At 42.8% G+C, this 17,059-nt stretch overlaps 1 protein-coding gene across 1 annotated transcript in view; it reads left to right on the forward strand.

Moving 5' to 3' along the window:
* The first annotated feature begins 6,635 nt into the window (after positions 1-6,635).
* The window catches only part of ADCY2 (adenylate cyclase 2), a 205,255-nt gene continuing 194,831 nt past the window's right edge, over positions 6,636-17,059 (forward strand). Inside the window, exon 1 of the mRNA XM_040076938.2 lies at positions 6,636-6,948. Coding sequence (XP_039932872.1) covers positions 6,721-6,948 — 228 coding nt within the window. The 5' untranslated portion in view covers positions 6,636-6,720. The remainder of the gene's footprint in view (positions 6,949-17,059) is intronic.

The raw sequence follows: 17,059 nt of genomic DNA on the forward strand, positions 1-17,059 counted from the left end.
ATTTTGACCAGCATATAAACCCAAATCTGTTTTGTTACCCTGAAATTCTTGTTTAAGAAGCCTCTTGTGACAGAGTTCTGTTCTGACACATTAACTATCACAGTGAAATAACATATGCCACTTACTAGTTTTACATTTAATTCCTTTAATTTTCAGTCTAAATTTTTTCTTAAAAAAATAAAATAAAGAAAACAAAACTTCCAAGCAGCCTTTTCTAAAGTAATGTTATGGGCATTAGTATTGTTCCTCCTGTGTTTGGTTGTATAAATAACCGTCCTATACATTTGCTAAATAGAAGAAACTCTTTCTTGTTTTTGATTAACTGTTCTCTGAAGAATCTTTCTCTAATTCTGCAATGTTTTTTATGAGGTGGGATAAGTAGGGTAACACAACTCAAGCTGAAGCTGTATAGTTGATCAGTATAGAGGTATTATTATATGTTCTAAATTATTTATTATCTTATTCTTTATGCATTCGAAAGCTGTAAAATTGTTCTGACTGTAGTTATGTATTGAACAGGTCTTTCCTGAGCTGCCGATGGTATTTGTCTCTAGTTTGTCCAGTCAATTTGCAATTTTATAAAACCACCTGAGCAGTTCCAAATTTCCAAAGTCCTATTGCTCTCCTCCCACCTTCCCTAGACCTCCCACCTGAAAGCAGGTTATCTGGAAGAGTAGGTGGTTTCCTAAGTAATACCACTAAGTGCAAACTGTCCCTATACGAAAGATGAGGAAGTGTATAATTGAAGCCTAATGTCTCAAAACAGAAAAAGTATAATATAGTATAGAATTTGGAAACTAAGTCATATTAAAACAGTGAGTGTAGAGAATACCATGATCAAAATAAGAAAAGCCAAGGTATAAGCAGAAAGAAAACTGATGCACTTCTGTATAATTTTTTGTTTGTCACATGCTTTTTGAGAGAAGGAGACTTTGGAAATAGCTGGCCTGCCATTCAGCTAATAACAGATGGTCCAAAACCTTTAAAAATCTGATCTATATTTTGCTTCAATCTTTAATAAGAAGGTTATCTATGATTAGATGACCAAAGTAGTCACCATCTCTTAGGAAATAGTGCAAAAAGAGAGGTTACTGAGGTACTTTCAGTTCATCTGAATCTCAAGTAGTTCCTTCAATAACCTCAGAACTTTTTAGTAAACACTCTTAAAAGTTTATGGAGGCTGAGAGAGGCCCAAAGTTGGACACTGTCTTCAAAAAGAGGGTGGGAGAAAAAATACACAAGGAATTATAGAACAGTCAGACTGTTATTTAGCACCTTAAATAACAATGTTAAACACCTCAGGGAAGCCTACATCTAAAACAAAAGTGAATTTCACCTATTTCCAGGTGTGTGAAATCCAATATATTTCTGTAGGAAATTGTGTTCCTCATTTTTTAAAGAGCAACAGTAACATATAGCTGCAGTTATAAGGTTTGAAAATGCAGGTCCTGTTAACTGAACTGAGTAAAATGAACCCAGAAAAATTCAGTAAAAAATAGCAGTCTTCAGTCTTAAACAACAACAAAAGTTATACATCCTTAATGGACAAGATAATGTTTTTAAGACCCTAATCACATCAGATATATTCACACACCGATCTTGTGGCAGGGGTGGCTCTCCAGAGCAGCCCTAAACAGGTCTGGCTGACCTGGGTTTGGCCATGCGGCCACATCCAAGCTCTGGAAGTACCACTGAGACACTGGCTACGTGAAATCTTACTGGTAGGACAACCTGACCTGAAATCTAAGCTCAGTGTGAGGTGCTCTGGTGGAGCTGGGCCGTGGCAGTGCCGTGTCAAGGCTGCAGCGATGGGCAGCTTTGGTGGCCAGCTGCCAGGGGAGAAACCTGACCACCAGTGGAGTTGCGGGCAGTGTTTTGTTCAGGCCAATTGCTGTGGCTCTTCTGTGTGCTTGCAGGACTGTGGGATTCAGCATCTTTCCCTGCAACTTATTTCCCATGGCTCAGGTTGTCCTACAGCTGAGTATAGTAGCTGGGAGCAAAGGATCTGTCTCTGCGGAGGGCTAGTCTGTATCCCTGACCAGAACACTCACGTAGAAGACAACAGAGAAGGGAAAGTGAAGGAAAGAGGTGATGGAGATTGAGCTGGAATGTCAAAGGGAGCTATGTAGGAAAAAAGAGGTCCTCTTGTATGTCCTGTTCCTATTTATCTCTTTCCCTAAGACTTGTCACAGGTCCCTTGACACTGGAAATCAGCTGTGGTAACACAGAATCACAGAACAGCTGAGGATGGAAGGGACCAAGTTCTCTAAGTTAATCTGCTACTGCAATGTGTAATGCCTCTGGCTCACGGTTGCTTTGACAAGCAGCTGTGGACCTCAACCTTTTGTTCTGTGTTGTTTTGCTTCTCCAGAGGGGTACAACAGATGCTTAGACACCAGCTGGCTAAGGAACAAATTCCTTCATGCTGGAGTCCCAAGGGTACTCAGGAGATAGTTTCTGACAATCTTAAGTGCTAGCTTTGCTTTTGTTCCCCATTTAGAGAAACAAGGTAGAATACAAGAAGAGGTGGGGTTTTTTGTTGTTTTTATTTCTGAAAGTCCTTTGCTTTTAAACCACAAATAACAGAATTCACTGTACTTTCCTTTTCCCTGAGGCATAGAAAACTTTCAGGTTGAGCCAAGTAAGGCTGTTTATTTTCAGCTACCTAGGGTAATTGGTCTCTAAAAACATATGGCATTTCAACTTTGGCAATGACATAATTGTCATTCAATTGCAATAATGTTCACTTAACTAAATGCATCCTGTGGGGAGAAAAAAAAAGTGTTGATTTGTTAAATAAAATGTAGGGCATTCAAATTAGAAGTTCAAATTCAGATTTGAGCTCCACACAGTTTCAATTACTTTGTCCATATATAGAATGTTGCAGTCATTATTTACGTGACAGAGACTGTGAGGTTTCTTTTCACTGGACCACTGCCTCTAGAGATCAGTTCTAAGAACTGGTGAGGGTTTTAGACATTAAGGTGTAGGAGGTTTCTAGCTGAAGTTTGAAGGATGAATTGAAAGAGACAGGTTTCTAGTTTGGAGAGGGAAAGTAGAGCGGGGGAGCCCATCAGGCGGACAAGAAAACAAAAATCCAATGGAAACATATCATAGAATTGTAGGATCAGAATTGTAGAATATGCTGAGATGGGCACCAGCCTGATGTGATCCCATTCACTGTAACTCTTTGTGTCTGATTTTGAGCCAGTTGCTCACCCATCATGTAACATCACCATGTATCCAGCTGTATGCTGGATATTTTGTCCAGAAGAGTACTGTGAGATAAGACACATCACAGCTTTGCTGTGACATGTGCACTTTGCTGAAGTCCAAAAAGATTACATATAATGGTGTTTCCAGATCAAAGAGGTGGGTTACCCTGCTCTAAAAAGAAATCAGGTTTCGCAAGCAGGATTTAAGCTCTGTTGGCCGTGACAGATTACTGCACTGTGCTTTTTCAATACTTTCCAGAATAATATGTTTCATGATTTTACTGGGCACTGAAAGGAGAGGCCTGTAGTTTCTGAGGTCTTCCTTCTTGCTCTTCTTGAAAATCAGGACAATATCCACCAGCTTCCAGTCAGATGGGACTTCTCTGGATTCCCAAGACTGCTCAAAAACCGAGAGAGGTTTTAGGATGACATCACCTTGAGGATTCCCAGATGAATCCCATCAGGCCTTTTAGATTTTTAGGCATCCAGCTGGAGCAGAAGATTCCACACAGTTTCAGGGCTGACTGGGACTTGATCATTCTCAGTCGTGGTCCTCCAGCTCGGGGCACTGAAATCACCTTGTTCCATCACCCATGCTGAAGACCGAGGCAAAGAATGCATTAAACACTTCTGCCTGCTCCGTGTCCCTGTTTGGGAGGTGACCATCCTCGTCCTCTAATGGGTCGACGTCATTTCTTCTCTCCCTATTGCCATTAATATATTCAAAAAACCCCTTTTTTATTTCCCCCTACAGTTTTGGCCAACTTCTACTCCAGCTGAGCTGTAGCCACACAAATTTTCTCTCTACAGTGGAAAGCAGCATCTCAGTATTCTTCCCATGACACCTGACCTTACTTTGACTGGCCATACACCTTCCTTTTTCATCTTGCTTACAAAAAAAGATCCCTGTTCAGCCAAGCTAGCCTTCTGCCTCACCCATTTGGCTTTCAACAATCTAGGAATTGCCTGCTCCTGTGCCCTTTGGAGGTGATGTTTATAAAAGATCATTTTGCTTCCTCTTGTTACCATGATACTTCCTCTTGCTCTGCTGTTGAAACACCTTATGTCTGCTGTTTCAGAAGAGAGTTATGCTTATCCCATTGTTTCGGAAAGGCATGAGATACCACTGGGCAACCTTTGGTTTAATTAGGTTTTTGCTGTGCAATTATAATTTTATTTCCTGAGAAATTGCATGAGAGTAATATAATGAGGAATTAGCTGTTACAGACATAAGATCTTACTGAAATTATGAACAAATGACATGGTAAACTCTTTGAAATGGCCTTTCCTGTTCAGGTTTAGGGAGGTGGAAAGCAGTGGAAAGCTATTAAAGCAGAATCAGCTGCGGGAAGAAGACAACTTCTACCATCTGTATTAATATACCGTCTAAGTTTCAAACATTTTTGCGAGGATGGTTGTTCTTCGCATTGAACAGAGAACGTTCTTAATTTTGCCTGTTTGGATCTTTTGCATTTTTGTGAGTATTTACAGGATCATGAAATTTTTCTTGAATTTTAAACAAGTGTATATATGATACTGGTCTTTCCACCTTTGAATCATCAAAACATGGATGCCTTCAAATACAAAATTCTGAGATCTGCCTTTCAAAGAGGTTTTATGTTGTAATTCTGGTTTGGCTCTTGATTTTTTTAAACTCCCTGTGCTTATCTCACTATATATGTGTGTGACAGTGAGGGTGGCCAACTCCATAATTTTTGAAGTGACTGCAAGTAAAGCCTTTTCACGTTGCAAAAATTCTCACACCCACCTCTACTAACTCCTTCCCGGCAATTAATTCTGCCAGAATGTTCTCCCCACATAGATTTGTGTTCATCCTTCAATCTTATCACTGTTACTTTTGAGAGTTTTTCACCCTCTGTCTCCCAAAACAGTGGGTGCAGTTGTAACTTTCCACTTCTCCCTTATGTGTTCCTCCTGCCCCAGAAAGCGCTTCAGGGGAAGGAAGAGTGAAAAACAAGCAGATTTTCTTCCATCCAGCCATCTGAGAGGAACAGGGGGCAGGAAAGCTCGAGTCTCATCCCTTTTAAAAACCTGAAGAATCTTAGAGGTGCAAATATATGGACAGGGCTTTGGAGCTGTATGTGCTATTGGTTTCTCTGCATCGTTACACTCATGGAGGACCCAGCTCTTCTTTTTATAGACAGAAAAAACCAATGGCACAGAATTTAGGTATTAAATATAAATTAGTTCACAGTCCAGATAGTTTTGGTCTATATCATCCTAGTTACTTGCCTTCTCTTCCACCTGATTAATGGTCAGCTCTCTATTCTATGTCTCTCATTTATGACAATGTATGATCATTTACGTTAGCTTCAGTTTTTCACCTTTTGTAGTAGCAGAGTACTCCCAAGTCCCTCTTGCTTCTAACATTACTCCAATCACCAGGAGACACCCTTGGGACATTCAGGCCCATTAGCATCTGCGTTGCTCTGTTCTCTTCCTCTCCTGGGAGCGTTTTGGCAGCCTCCATGAGTTTAAGGATGCGACAAAGCAACAACAGAGGCTGGAGGGTATATCAGAGAGGGCATAGACAGACCCAGCCTGTGGGGAGGGACATTCAGGGAAGCAACGGGCTGGGGATGCAGAACTGCCTGTAAATGCTGTGCACGACAGATAGATAACTTTATTGTGTCAGATGTCCAACACCTTTTCTGCTTTGATAGGAATTAACCAAATCCTTCAGAACACGGTAGGCTGGGGGAAATGTATGCTATGCTTCTTTCTAACTCGAATGCTCGCTTTGACAAAATTCGAGGTATGATTTCTAAAAAAGGGATTCCTCCTCCGGAAAAGGTACCCAGCGAAACAGTCCCGCCAAGAGCCCTCCGCCCGTGGGAGTAATTGCAAAGCAATCTCCAAACGCCTCTCCCTCCGGCGCCGGGAGGTGCTGCCGCACGCCCCGGGGCAGGCGGCGGCGTCCCCGCGGGAGCCGGGCAGGGCCGGGGCGGCCGGGGGCGGGCCGGGAGCGGCACACGCCGCGCTCTCCGCCTCACGGCCGCCGTCGGGAGCGGCACCTGCGGCGGCGCCGCGCCCCTCCGGGCGGCGAGGGCTCCCGGCCCCGGGCAGGCGGAGGCCGGGGCAGGCGGCCCGACCCCGGGGCATCTCCCGGCGCCGGTGCGGAGGGGCGCGAGGCAGGGGCCGCTCTCGCGGTCGCCCGCCAAGGCACCTCCCGCCGCCGCCGCCGCCGCCCTGGGGCTCCTGCTCTGGGCGGGCGCCCGCCGCCCTCCCCGGCGAGGAGGAGCGCGCCCGCCGCCCCCGCCTCCGGGGGAGCCGGGCAAGGCATGTGCGTGCGGGGTGGCGCCTTCCGGAGGCGCACCGAGCCCCGGGCGGGCTGCGCGGCGGCCGCGGCATCCCGGCGCACCGTGCCCATGCCGCCGCCGCGGCCCCTCCTCTCCGCCTCCCGCGCGGGAGCGCGCCCCGCTCCACTCCCCGGCTGCCTCCTGCAGCAGCCGCGGCTCTGAGGGAGTTGCGCGGGCTCTGCCCGATGTGGCAAGAAGCGATGATGATGAGGAGGAGACGCCGCTACCTGCTGGAGCGGGCAGAGCAGGCGGGCGGCGGCTGCGGGGCGAGCGGCGAACAGTCCCGCTCCCGGGACTGGCTCTACGAGTCCTACTACTGCATGAGCCAGCAGCACCCGCTCATCGTCTTCCTGCTCCTCATCGTGATGGGCGCCTGCCTAGCTCTGCTCGCCGTCTTCTTCGCCTCCGGGCTGGTAAGAGGCGCCCTCTCGCTCCGGGACCCGCGCCATCCCCGGTTCCCGGGCATCCCCGCTGCCGCCGCCCGGCATCCCTTCTTCCCGCCGCCCCGCTGGCATCGCCGCACCCGGCACTCGCAGCCGAGCCGAGCCGGTCCGGACGGGGAGGGACGGGACGGGGCGGCCGAGAGCCGGTGCTGCAGCTCCTGCGGCGGAAAGTTGGTGTCGGGAGGCGCCGAGGTGGCGGCGGGGGCCGGGGAGCCCCCGCCCGAACTTTGCTGCCCGATATTTAGAGGCGACGCTGGAGCAGCGGCCGCGCGGCTGATGGAGCGAAAACTGAGTCAACAAGCGCATCGAGTTTAATTCACTTAATTTCTTGGCTCCGCTCTCTTCCAACTGGCGGCTTGGCCGTGTTGGCCTTCGTAGTGGCAGGGTTTGAATCGCCGCACAAAAATGCAGTCGGTACCTGTACCTGAAGTAATATTTTTCTTGCAAGTAAGCAGGGGCCGTGCCCCTCCTTGTGCTAGCCCCCTCCCTCCCCCATGATATAATTTTCTAGCATTTGACCCATTTTCTCAAGAAAGCTTTAGGGACAGCACAGCCTTCGTTTTTAAGGAAGGTGAAGTTTGGTTGGTCGAATATCTTTTTGCGTTCTCAGTGTGGGGTTTCCAGGCTTTGAGAAGAAAAATGTGTCAGAGCAGCAGGTGACAGTTTTATCTCCCGTGAAATGGGTGGCGTTTTGCCCTTGCAAAGGAAAAGCTGCAGAGGGCAGTAAAATTCTTGTTCCTTTACAGAGTTTTCCCGCTGTTAATGGTTAGAGGCAGGCTGTTGGCATTACTGTATACTTCTGAAGTAAATGGGTATTTGGGTGGTCTCAGACTTCCCCCCCCGCCCCCCCCCTTTTTTTTTAGTTTTTTTTTTTTTTTTTTTTAAATCCTTTTATGGTCTTCTGGAAAGCTGAATGTTTATTGAATAGAGCTAGTTATCTCTGAAGGCAAGGATGAGCAGGTCGGTATAATCTAACGGATTCTCCTAGAGGCACTGCAGCTAGTGTTTGCTTATACAGAGAATCCTGCTTTATTGCTTGACCAAACTTTTGTCATAAAACCTGCAGGAACTGCCTGCAGGATTAGCTGAACTTTCAGGCAGTTGGTGGTTTATTTCATTTTGGTGTTTGTATTAGTTGTATTTTAAGTTTTTTGTTCCATCATTCCTACTTAATAGAAAACAGTTGTGAAAGTGAGGCCAGTAATGGTGATGCTTCATAATTCAGTTATTTAATTTCCAAGGGTTTACATTTTGGAGCTCTGTGTGCCAGATACAGGTTGGACCACTTATCTCATTCTAATATGTTAATGTGGGTGCTTGCCCATCAGGGCTGAAGGGACTTTTGGAAGGTGGAATTGGAAGTCTGTTGGGCAGAGTTAACTGTGGAGATGTACACTGTACTTGCCCACAGTCAAGGAGGCAGAATTTGGGCTTGACAGTGCTTAGCACTAAATTTTGTACTTTTCAGTTGTGGGATGGTCTACAGCTTGTTTACAAGTTGCATGTGGTTATTTTGATGATTTCTTCTCTTGAGGTAAATCCTCAATGAAGGTGGCATAAAACTGGACCCAGATGGCATGGGTTATGGAATCAAAACTGTGAGCTGGCTGAATCTAAGGCCAGGCGCTACTTCTTCAGAAAGAGTGAATTTTATAGTTCAGTCGGCATTTGGAATTCCAGACATACCGGAAGGAGAAAAAAAACGCTTTAAAAACCGTTTTCCTGAGCCTTTATCTTCCTGTAGCTAGCAACTGGATGGGTGAGTGAAGAAAGAGGTGGAGTTCATAGAAGTTTCCAGTCGACAGATAAAAGTAACTTCAAGCAGAGAGAAAGCTTGCCTATGTGGACTTCCAGCCACAGGATGCTGGAAAAAAATCCTTTGGAGTCCTGCCCAGAATTTCACCTAAAAGCGCTACATTATAGTCTAGGTACTGGTTGCATTTGGGATTAAAATATTCCTGAAGGTTTAGATCTGTTTCTCCAGCATCTGAATAAAGGATACACATTTTATAGAGCTGTGGCATTTTAATCAATTTTTTGTGACTGTGATATAAAAGGGACATGTAGTTAGGAGTATCTGAGCCACAAAAACTGGTATTAATATCCTTGTCTTTCATTTTGCACGACTTGTACATGTGTGATTGTTTTGACAGAAGACTTAATTTTGCAGAGAAGGCCGAATGGAAGTGAAGTAGGATAGATCTGCACAGTTCTGTGCTATGCATCTGAAGCTAGGGGAAATATTTCTTAACAGTTGTTTCCTTTCGATTTTGTACAAAGCAGTTAAGATTTCACTGAAAATTATTTAAGCCTGTTGTGGAGACAAAACTCCAAAATGACTCACTGTAACACTCAGTTTGGATTTCTTGCTGGTGCTTCATAGAACAGCTTAGAACATGGAATGTGGAATTGTACATTGTTAGGATGGATATTTCTGAAGCGTGAACAATTTTTATGTTCTAGGCTGTCTTAAAAAAACTTGGAAATCAATGGAAATGAGAGGAGGCTTTCATTCTATTTTAATGTTTTATTTGGTTGTTAAAATATATCACTGTGATATCCGAGTTGCCTTTTTTTGGTGTGTTTTTTTCTTCATGTGGCAAAGTATTCTTAAGAGTTCCCAAACACAGCCAGCCACACAGGGTGTATTTTACTTACTCAGCTCTTTCAACCTGTCAGAATACAAGCTATAGCCTTCCTGATTTCAGATGAAAAATTTATGAAAGCTGTTTCAAAATTACAGTAAACAAGATTACTTACAAAGTGTGCCTGGAAATCTGATTACTTTTCTTTCAGACAATGTACTGCTATTATTACTGAGAGAGGTTTCTTGGGAAATTTTGCTTTTGTTTCAGATAACTATTGTGATTTTGACCTTTGGAATTAAGCACTCTATCTCCTCAAACACTAGATATAAAACTTCTTGAGTCAGCTTGAATGATGACCATTCACAGCTTGCAGTTTTAAATAATGTAGTGATAGTATCAACCTTTGAGTTTCTTGTGTCAGAGTATCCTCTGTATTTCTCTACCTGGCATAAACTGCAAACAGGCAAAATGAGATCAGTCATCCATGTTTAGCTGCTGCTTTAATCAATAGAGAGTAAATTATTTTCCCAGATCTGCAAAAGCCTTTCAGGACTTAAAAATGCCAGAGGTCAGCTTCATTTTCTCTGACTTCATTTCTGACTATTGTGTTGTTCTTTCAATGCAATATATATGAAAAACTCATTATTTGCCCATCTCTCCCTTTTTAGTACTAAAAGCTTATGGCCATTTTTAGTGATATCTTAAACAGTTTTGTCTCAGGCAGGAGCATATCTCTTATAACCATAATTTGCAGGAGATTGAAAAAAAAGGCATTTTTAAATGCATAGTGTAAAATATGAGGGTACCTGAAATATCTGAAGTTGTGATTGATTTCTTTCATGGTTAAACAAAAACCCTGAAGGCTGGGGTGATGCCCAAATTGTACAGTTTATTAGAAGGCCATAACTTTCCTTTATACATGCATTTTTCTAGACTTAAAGAGTGCCTAGTCCATAGATACAGGCTTCAGTAAGAACCTACACTTCAGGGATATCAAAATCTTTTAGCACTTGTGTTGTAAGTGGGAGAAGATCTAAACCTGTTGGCAACTTCTTTTCGTTCCTTTTCTGAAAACTTACATTTCACCAGTCTGCTGCCGGACACACGTGTTGCCTTTTAGGCTGAGCTGTTCCCCTTGCTCAGAACCTGTAAGCCTGCTGTGTGCTGTTAACATTAGTTGCAGCCCTTATCTCCCTCCCGAATTCTTGCTGTCCCGTGTGACCTTATAAAACTCTTTAAGATGTGGTTGCTGGTGTGCAGGCTCTGGTGTGTCGGTGCGTGTTTCTTGAGGGTGCCCCCGGCCAACCGGAGCATGTGTTGAGCAAAAAGTACTTCTGCAATGCGCTGTGGTTGCCTTCCCTCTTCCAAAGCACTCCGAGATTGAGCTGGGTCAGCCACCTAAGCACTCTCTGTGGAGCAGAGGTGTTAGTTGCCCGCTCAACCACTTCTTTGAAGATTCTGAGAAGCTCAGGATCGTTCTGGTAGGCTCAGTTTAGATTCCTGATCCTTTTTATGGATTTATAAATTCAAGAAACTAAAGCTTGGCTTGCACATCTGTTTTACTGACATACCCAAATACCTTCTGTAGCAAAAAGGAGAGAAGTCAATGGTTCTTAAAGAGGGAGTACAATTAACTAGGTAGATAAACCTGCAGCATGGCAGATGTACGTTCTGCAGGAATTGGTTTTCTGGCATCAGACTCACTGAACTTACCACCAACTGGTCCTACATGGAAGAAGTAACTGCCTCATTCTGAAGGAGTACGTGAAAACATCCTAGCTGCCAATCTGGCTGGTAGAGAACTGTTTCTGTGCAAGGAGAAGATCAAGAGAGTCCTGTAAGCCTCTTGGGGCTTGAGCTGAAGCGTGCCATTTCTTTGCACCCTTGGTCAGAAGGACAGCAAATCCTCCTTCCCTCTAATTGGTGTTATTCCTGAAATTAATTTTTGGTGTTTCTGGTAAAACCTGGACATCAGCCAAGCCCTTCCAGATTGCAACAATCAGAATCTCATCCTGAAATGAAGGGGAAAAAGACTTCCAAGTCCATGTGGAAAACGTAGTTTTAGCATGTTTCATCATTCTCTAAAAGCATCTGATGTGTACCTCTGGTAATGTTCTCATTTTGTCAGTCTGCCTCTGAAAAATTCATCCATCCACACCAAAAGGTCACCACAGTGATGACATGATTTTGTATCTGTATTCTTGAGATGCTCTGTTATAACCTAATTGCATGGAATAATACAGCCATACTATAAGACCATTTGTGCTCTCAATTTTAGGGTATCTTTTGAGATCAACCCTGTGCAATTTACAGCTTTTTTTTAGTTTAAGAGCGCCAACTGTTTTCCCAAAGTCCAAGAATACCCAAGGTCTGAAAATGTTCCTTGGAATCCTTGCAGACTGAAAGTAAGCCAAAGCATCTGTTATAGTGTTTTCAAACGCTGATATATTCATTCCCCCAAGAAGAAAGCTAAATCACAGCAAAGGTAATGAAGTAAGAAAATCCTCACTAATTGAAGGACAAGCAGAGAGTTTTTTGCATGCTTGATGCTATGATTGTTGTTCTCAGGAGGTATCCTACCTCTCCTTAAAATATTTCTGCCATACTATTGCTACTACCAACATGAGAAGGAATTCAAAATAAACATCAGGGTATGTAGAATGCCTTTTCTTTCCACAATTCCAGTTATAACTGACTGTACAATTCTGCTTTCAAATCCCCTAATAAAATGTTCCATGAGGAAATTCCATGTCTCTAATTCTGTTTTTCTTGTCTCTAGACAGCATATAGCAATATATTCTTCTAGCATTACTTGCTGGTCACTTGATACAGTCTTAGGATATTGCTGTGCCTGCCAGGTGTTCCTTCTGATGTTCTCTGAGAGTGAAATTTTTAAGGCAGTATTACCTCTTTAGTCAGGCAGGAAAGGTTGCTGTATCTTCCTGTCTGAAGCAGGAATTGCCTGGCTTTCTGTCTGGTTTCAGTCCTCAGCACTACATCAGTCTGGGCTGCTACTTCTTTCATTCGCTAATGACACCCGCAGTACATCTGTGGTTACTTTTATTGCTGCTAAGAGCTTGTCTCATCTGCCAGTCCCTAACAAGCCTGGAAACAGAGCCATCAAGTTAATGAGGTGCTGGTGGCAACCTCACTTTGCCTGCTTCTGTTTAATCTTTCATACTGAGCAACCTAAATTCTGAATAAGAATTGGATAAAACTATGGGTATGGCAATATTGGAAAAATGCTTAGCCTTTAATTGTAATCTTAATAAATTAAAGTTTTATGAGTACCTTGGCAATAGAAAACTTACCTAATGCCACAAATTGTGACTCAAAATGGTGGATCCACAACTGCTAATCATTACTGCAGCTGACAGAAATGATAAATTACATACTGACTAGAGTTATTGTTTACTGATGTGCAATGGGAATAAGATGGATGATGGGTTGGGCTCTGATTTTCTGCTGTCTTTATCAGCCTCGAGCCAGGTATGGGGATTTACAAATCCTGTACTGGCAACTTCTTAGTGGATATGCCATGGGGCTGTGAATACCTGCCTCCTTATCTACCTTAAATTTTTATAAATTGGTTTCATGTCCCTTGTTGTGGACAGATATATCCAACCCACTTGTGGAGTTCTTGAAACTCCTACAAAATGTTGAATATGTTTCTTTGAGCCTTCAAGAGCTCTTCTAGATTAAGGATCTTAACCAGAGATCAGTCGCTGCATTTACACTGTGATTAAGAAAACTTCTTGTTGTAACAGTAGTGGTCACTGGAGTCTTCCAGGCTGTTCCATGCATACTCCATGCTCCAAGCTGATGGATGCTTCACACAGATAGATGTGTCCTGCAAATCTCTTGGGCAACTGGGTGTGCTGGCATCATGGGATCAAAGTGCATCTGAAGACCTGTAGTGTTTGTTTCTGTGTGTGCCTCCCCAGTCACAGCTGAGCTGTGATCCCAAATAATTAAGTGCTGCCATAGTAGCTTCTGCATATTTCGAAAAGAATTGAATCAGCTCAAGCCATATTGATCTGTGATGATGAGAAGATGCCAACAGATTAAAATTCTGTTTTGAGGGAATCTGGATCCGAAAATAAGTGAATTGACACAGTTCTGACCTTTTTTTCCCTGACTTTTTTTTTTTTTTTTTTCCTCTTTGAGCATCAAACCTGATGAAAAAACCTAAAACACAAAACAGCTCAATGCATTTTTTTTCTCCATATCTTTTCTTTTCATGTCTTGAATAAACAACCTTCAGACACTGAACCTTATTCAGGTGATGCTGAAAATTGAAGGAACTATTGCACCATCTGTATGGAGGAGTGTGAGGCTGTGTCTACACTTACTTTCCTAGTTGTCTGTTTCAGCCACCTGTATAGAAACATTTTATCTTTTCTCTAAACAGAACTCTTATTCTTAGTGGTGCATATGTGATATAAGAGCCCCTTGCTGTTTCTGGTGTGACCCCGTTCCAGGCTTCTGTCTGGGAGAGGCAGAGGAGATGACAACACACAATGATGTGTTAGTCTGAGCATTCTCTTCTTTCACCATCCATGTGGTCTTTTGAAGATTTTCTTACCTGGAAGGTGTGCTCCAGAGTGCAGGAGCAATGGCTTCTGGTTGCATGCAACAGAGAACAGCTGGGATGAGAGGTGCTCTGGCCTATCTGTTTCCCAAATAGCTTCTCAGACCTGTTCAGTAAGGTTTGCAAAAGTAGTTAGAACTTACTTTTTCCCCCTGCCTTCTCACAGCTGAGCTGTGTGGGCTGTGGAACCTTTTAAAGACTCTAAATGCTATGACTGGAATAGTGGATCTGCTCACTGACTGGATAAATGGGATTGTTGTCCTTCAGTTCCAGGTAAAATGCCCATATCACTTTCTCCAATTTGCTAGTACTTTGGTCAGTCTGGCAGGAAAATCCTAGGAAGACTAGATTCCCCCCCCATCTCCTTTTCCAGCAAGACTGATTCCAGGCTGAGGATTTGGACATGTTATTTCCTCTGAGAGAAGTGTCAGGAAAACAGATGCTCTTTTGAACTTGGCTCAGCACCTGCTTGTTAGTGCTCCTGTTCCTATAGAATTGTTTAGGTTGGAAAGGACCCTTAAGGTCATCAGATCCAATCATCAATCCAGCACTGCCAAGTGCACCATTAAGCTACGTCCCTGAGTGACACATCTACATGTTTTTTAAATACCTCCAGGAATGGTGACTTCAGCACTTCCCTGGGTAGCCTGTTCATCCTTTTGTTGAGACCTTTCCTAATATGCAATCTAAACCTCCTCTGGTGGGATTTGAGGCCATTTTCCATTTTTCTATTGTCTGTTATTGGGTGAAAGAGACCAAGACCTACCTTGCTATGACTTTCAGGTAATTGTAGAAAGTGTTAAGGTCCTCACTGAACAACTTTTTCTCCAGGCTAGACGACCCTAGTTCCCTCAGCTGCTCCTCATGAGACACTTCAGTTGCTTCATATACCTTGGCAGGTGGGTGGATTCTCTTGATGCAGCTACTGTGATGGTCCTTTGTAGTAGCACAGTGAACTGTCTGAGAACTGTCTAGTCTGGTCAAGACCTAGGACATGGTAGAGGAGGTTGTCCAGACCAGGAGCTTTTCCTGTAAACTCCACTGGGGATCCCCATCCTGCTAACTCATGCCAGAAAATGGCCATAGACTCTCACTGGGGCTTGTTTTCTGCACCAGTGAGCTCTGGGGATTTTTAAACCTGACTGATAGGTGGTGGGATTTTGTAAACTTGCTTCAAGTGATGTGACATCTGTTTAACAATAAAACGATTTACCAGATTGGTTTGACTTTCTTTGATTTTCATTATTTTCTTACCTGTGTTTTAATGAACTAGGGTAGCGGTACTTATGAAAAAGCCCTCAACTAACACAAAAATGCCTGTATCTGAAGAATCTGTTTTGCTCTGTTTCCTATGATTAAGTCTGAAGTTTTACTCCTGAGATGTTATTTGGCAGTTATATTTTAAATGTAAGTTAGCATGTCTGTAACCTTTATTTGAAATTTTATCATAGTAGAAATAATAGCCACTGCAGAATGTGGTTCTGATCATGGAGTCAAAAATGAAATGAGTAATCTCTTAGGTTTGAAGTCAGTTGAACAGAGAGACATGAGAGTGGAAAGTATCCTTTAGGGGAGTAAACTTTAAAAACATTGTTGCAATGTAATAACGGTGTTTAGAATGTAATTGCACAACCTTAGGAAACACTTGAAAAGTAATTACAAAATGACAGTGGTGCCTTTCAATATTAAATCCATTTTTCATGCTACTCTATTATGCCAATTCGTTAAATCTTAGGAATATTCTTGCAAAATGTATTTTTAAAAGCTCCATTAGAGAGAGAAGCTTAAGTATACCTTTTTCTTCATTAAAGAGACCCTTAAAATGAGCGGTTTCCTTATGTGCTGAAGCTCATGTGCTCCCTGGTTCAAATTTTGTCATTCTTACTTTTAAGTGAGTTGCATCTTGACACTTTTTCTTGATTACAGACAGATTCTCAAGTTATTATGTCAAGAGGAAAATGGTGAAAGCCACCTTTTAGCTTTGATTTAAAAGTGACAGCCAAAATATGTAACTGTCAGTATTAAATAACTCAAAGAGTCAAATGAATACTTCTGACTTCTACAAATCTAAACAAGTATTTCAGACTTTTGTGAACCTATATGGGTACAAGAAATACCATAATTTTACTTTTAATACGTCTTACAGTGCAGGTAATCTGAAAAACATGTCTTTGAGTCTTGTGAAGTATTGTATTATCCATAATGTTTGGCCGATGGAGCTTTCTTCAATGACACATTTTGAATATATTTAACTACAAAATATACATTCTTCCAGAGTGTCATACTCAGTTTATCATCCATGTATTATGATTTGTATAAATAGTAGTTGCATTTATTGGAGAGTTTCTTTAAAAGTGTTTCCCTAATATGAGGAAGGATTTTGAGACTATCTGAGAAACGAACTAAACTGAGTTATTAACCCACCTTTTTTTGAGAGGAAGTCAGAACCAATGGACATAGAATAAGGTATGCAAGAAAGGTATTTTGATCACTATATGTATATTAAAAATTAATGAATTATGTGAGTAGGTTCTAATTACCTCTAGAGCCTGAAATAATTAGTTTCATCAAAGTACAGATTTTTGCTCACTTTTCTGCATGCTGTATCCCCCCTCTTCTGAAGGGGACACTTCAGGGAGCAGAATTTAATTAACTGACCTTGCTCTCTGGGACATGGTTTATTTTCTGTGGCTGCCAGCTACTGCCATTGAGTGGGACAGTTTTAGAAGTGCACCCAGCTGAGTGCTGTAGCCGCTAGTAATTTGGCTTGACCATCCTGTTTCTCTTATGCTGTTACATGTTTTAAAGTAAAGCTTTTGATAATTGCTAGCCTAAGAGAAGGCTGAGATGCTGCTGGATGATCGAAAGGCATGGCAGTCCTGTTCATATTCCCAGACCCTGT

This window comes from Hirundo rustica, chromosome 1 (assembly GCF_015227805.2).
Source record: "Hirundo rustica isolate bHirRus1 chromosome 1, bHirRus1.pri.v3, whole genome shotgun sequence".
NCBI classification, from domain to species: domain Eukaryota; kingdom Metazoa; phylum Chordata; class Aves; order Passeriformes; family Hirundinidae; genus Hirundo; species Hirundo rustica.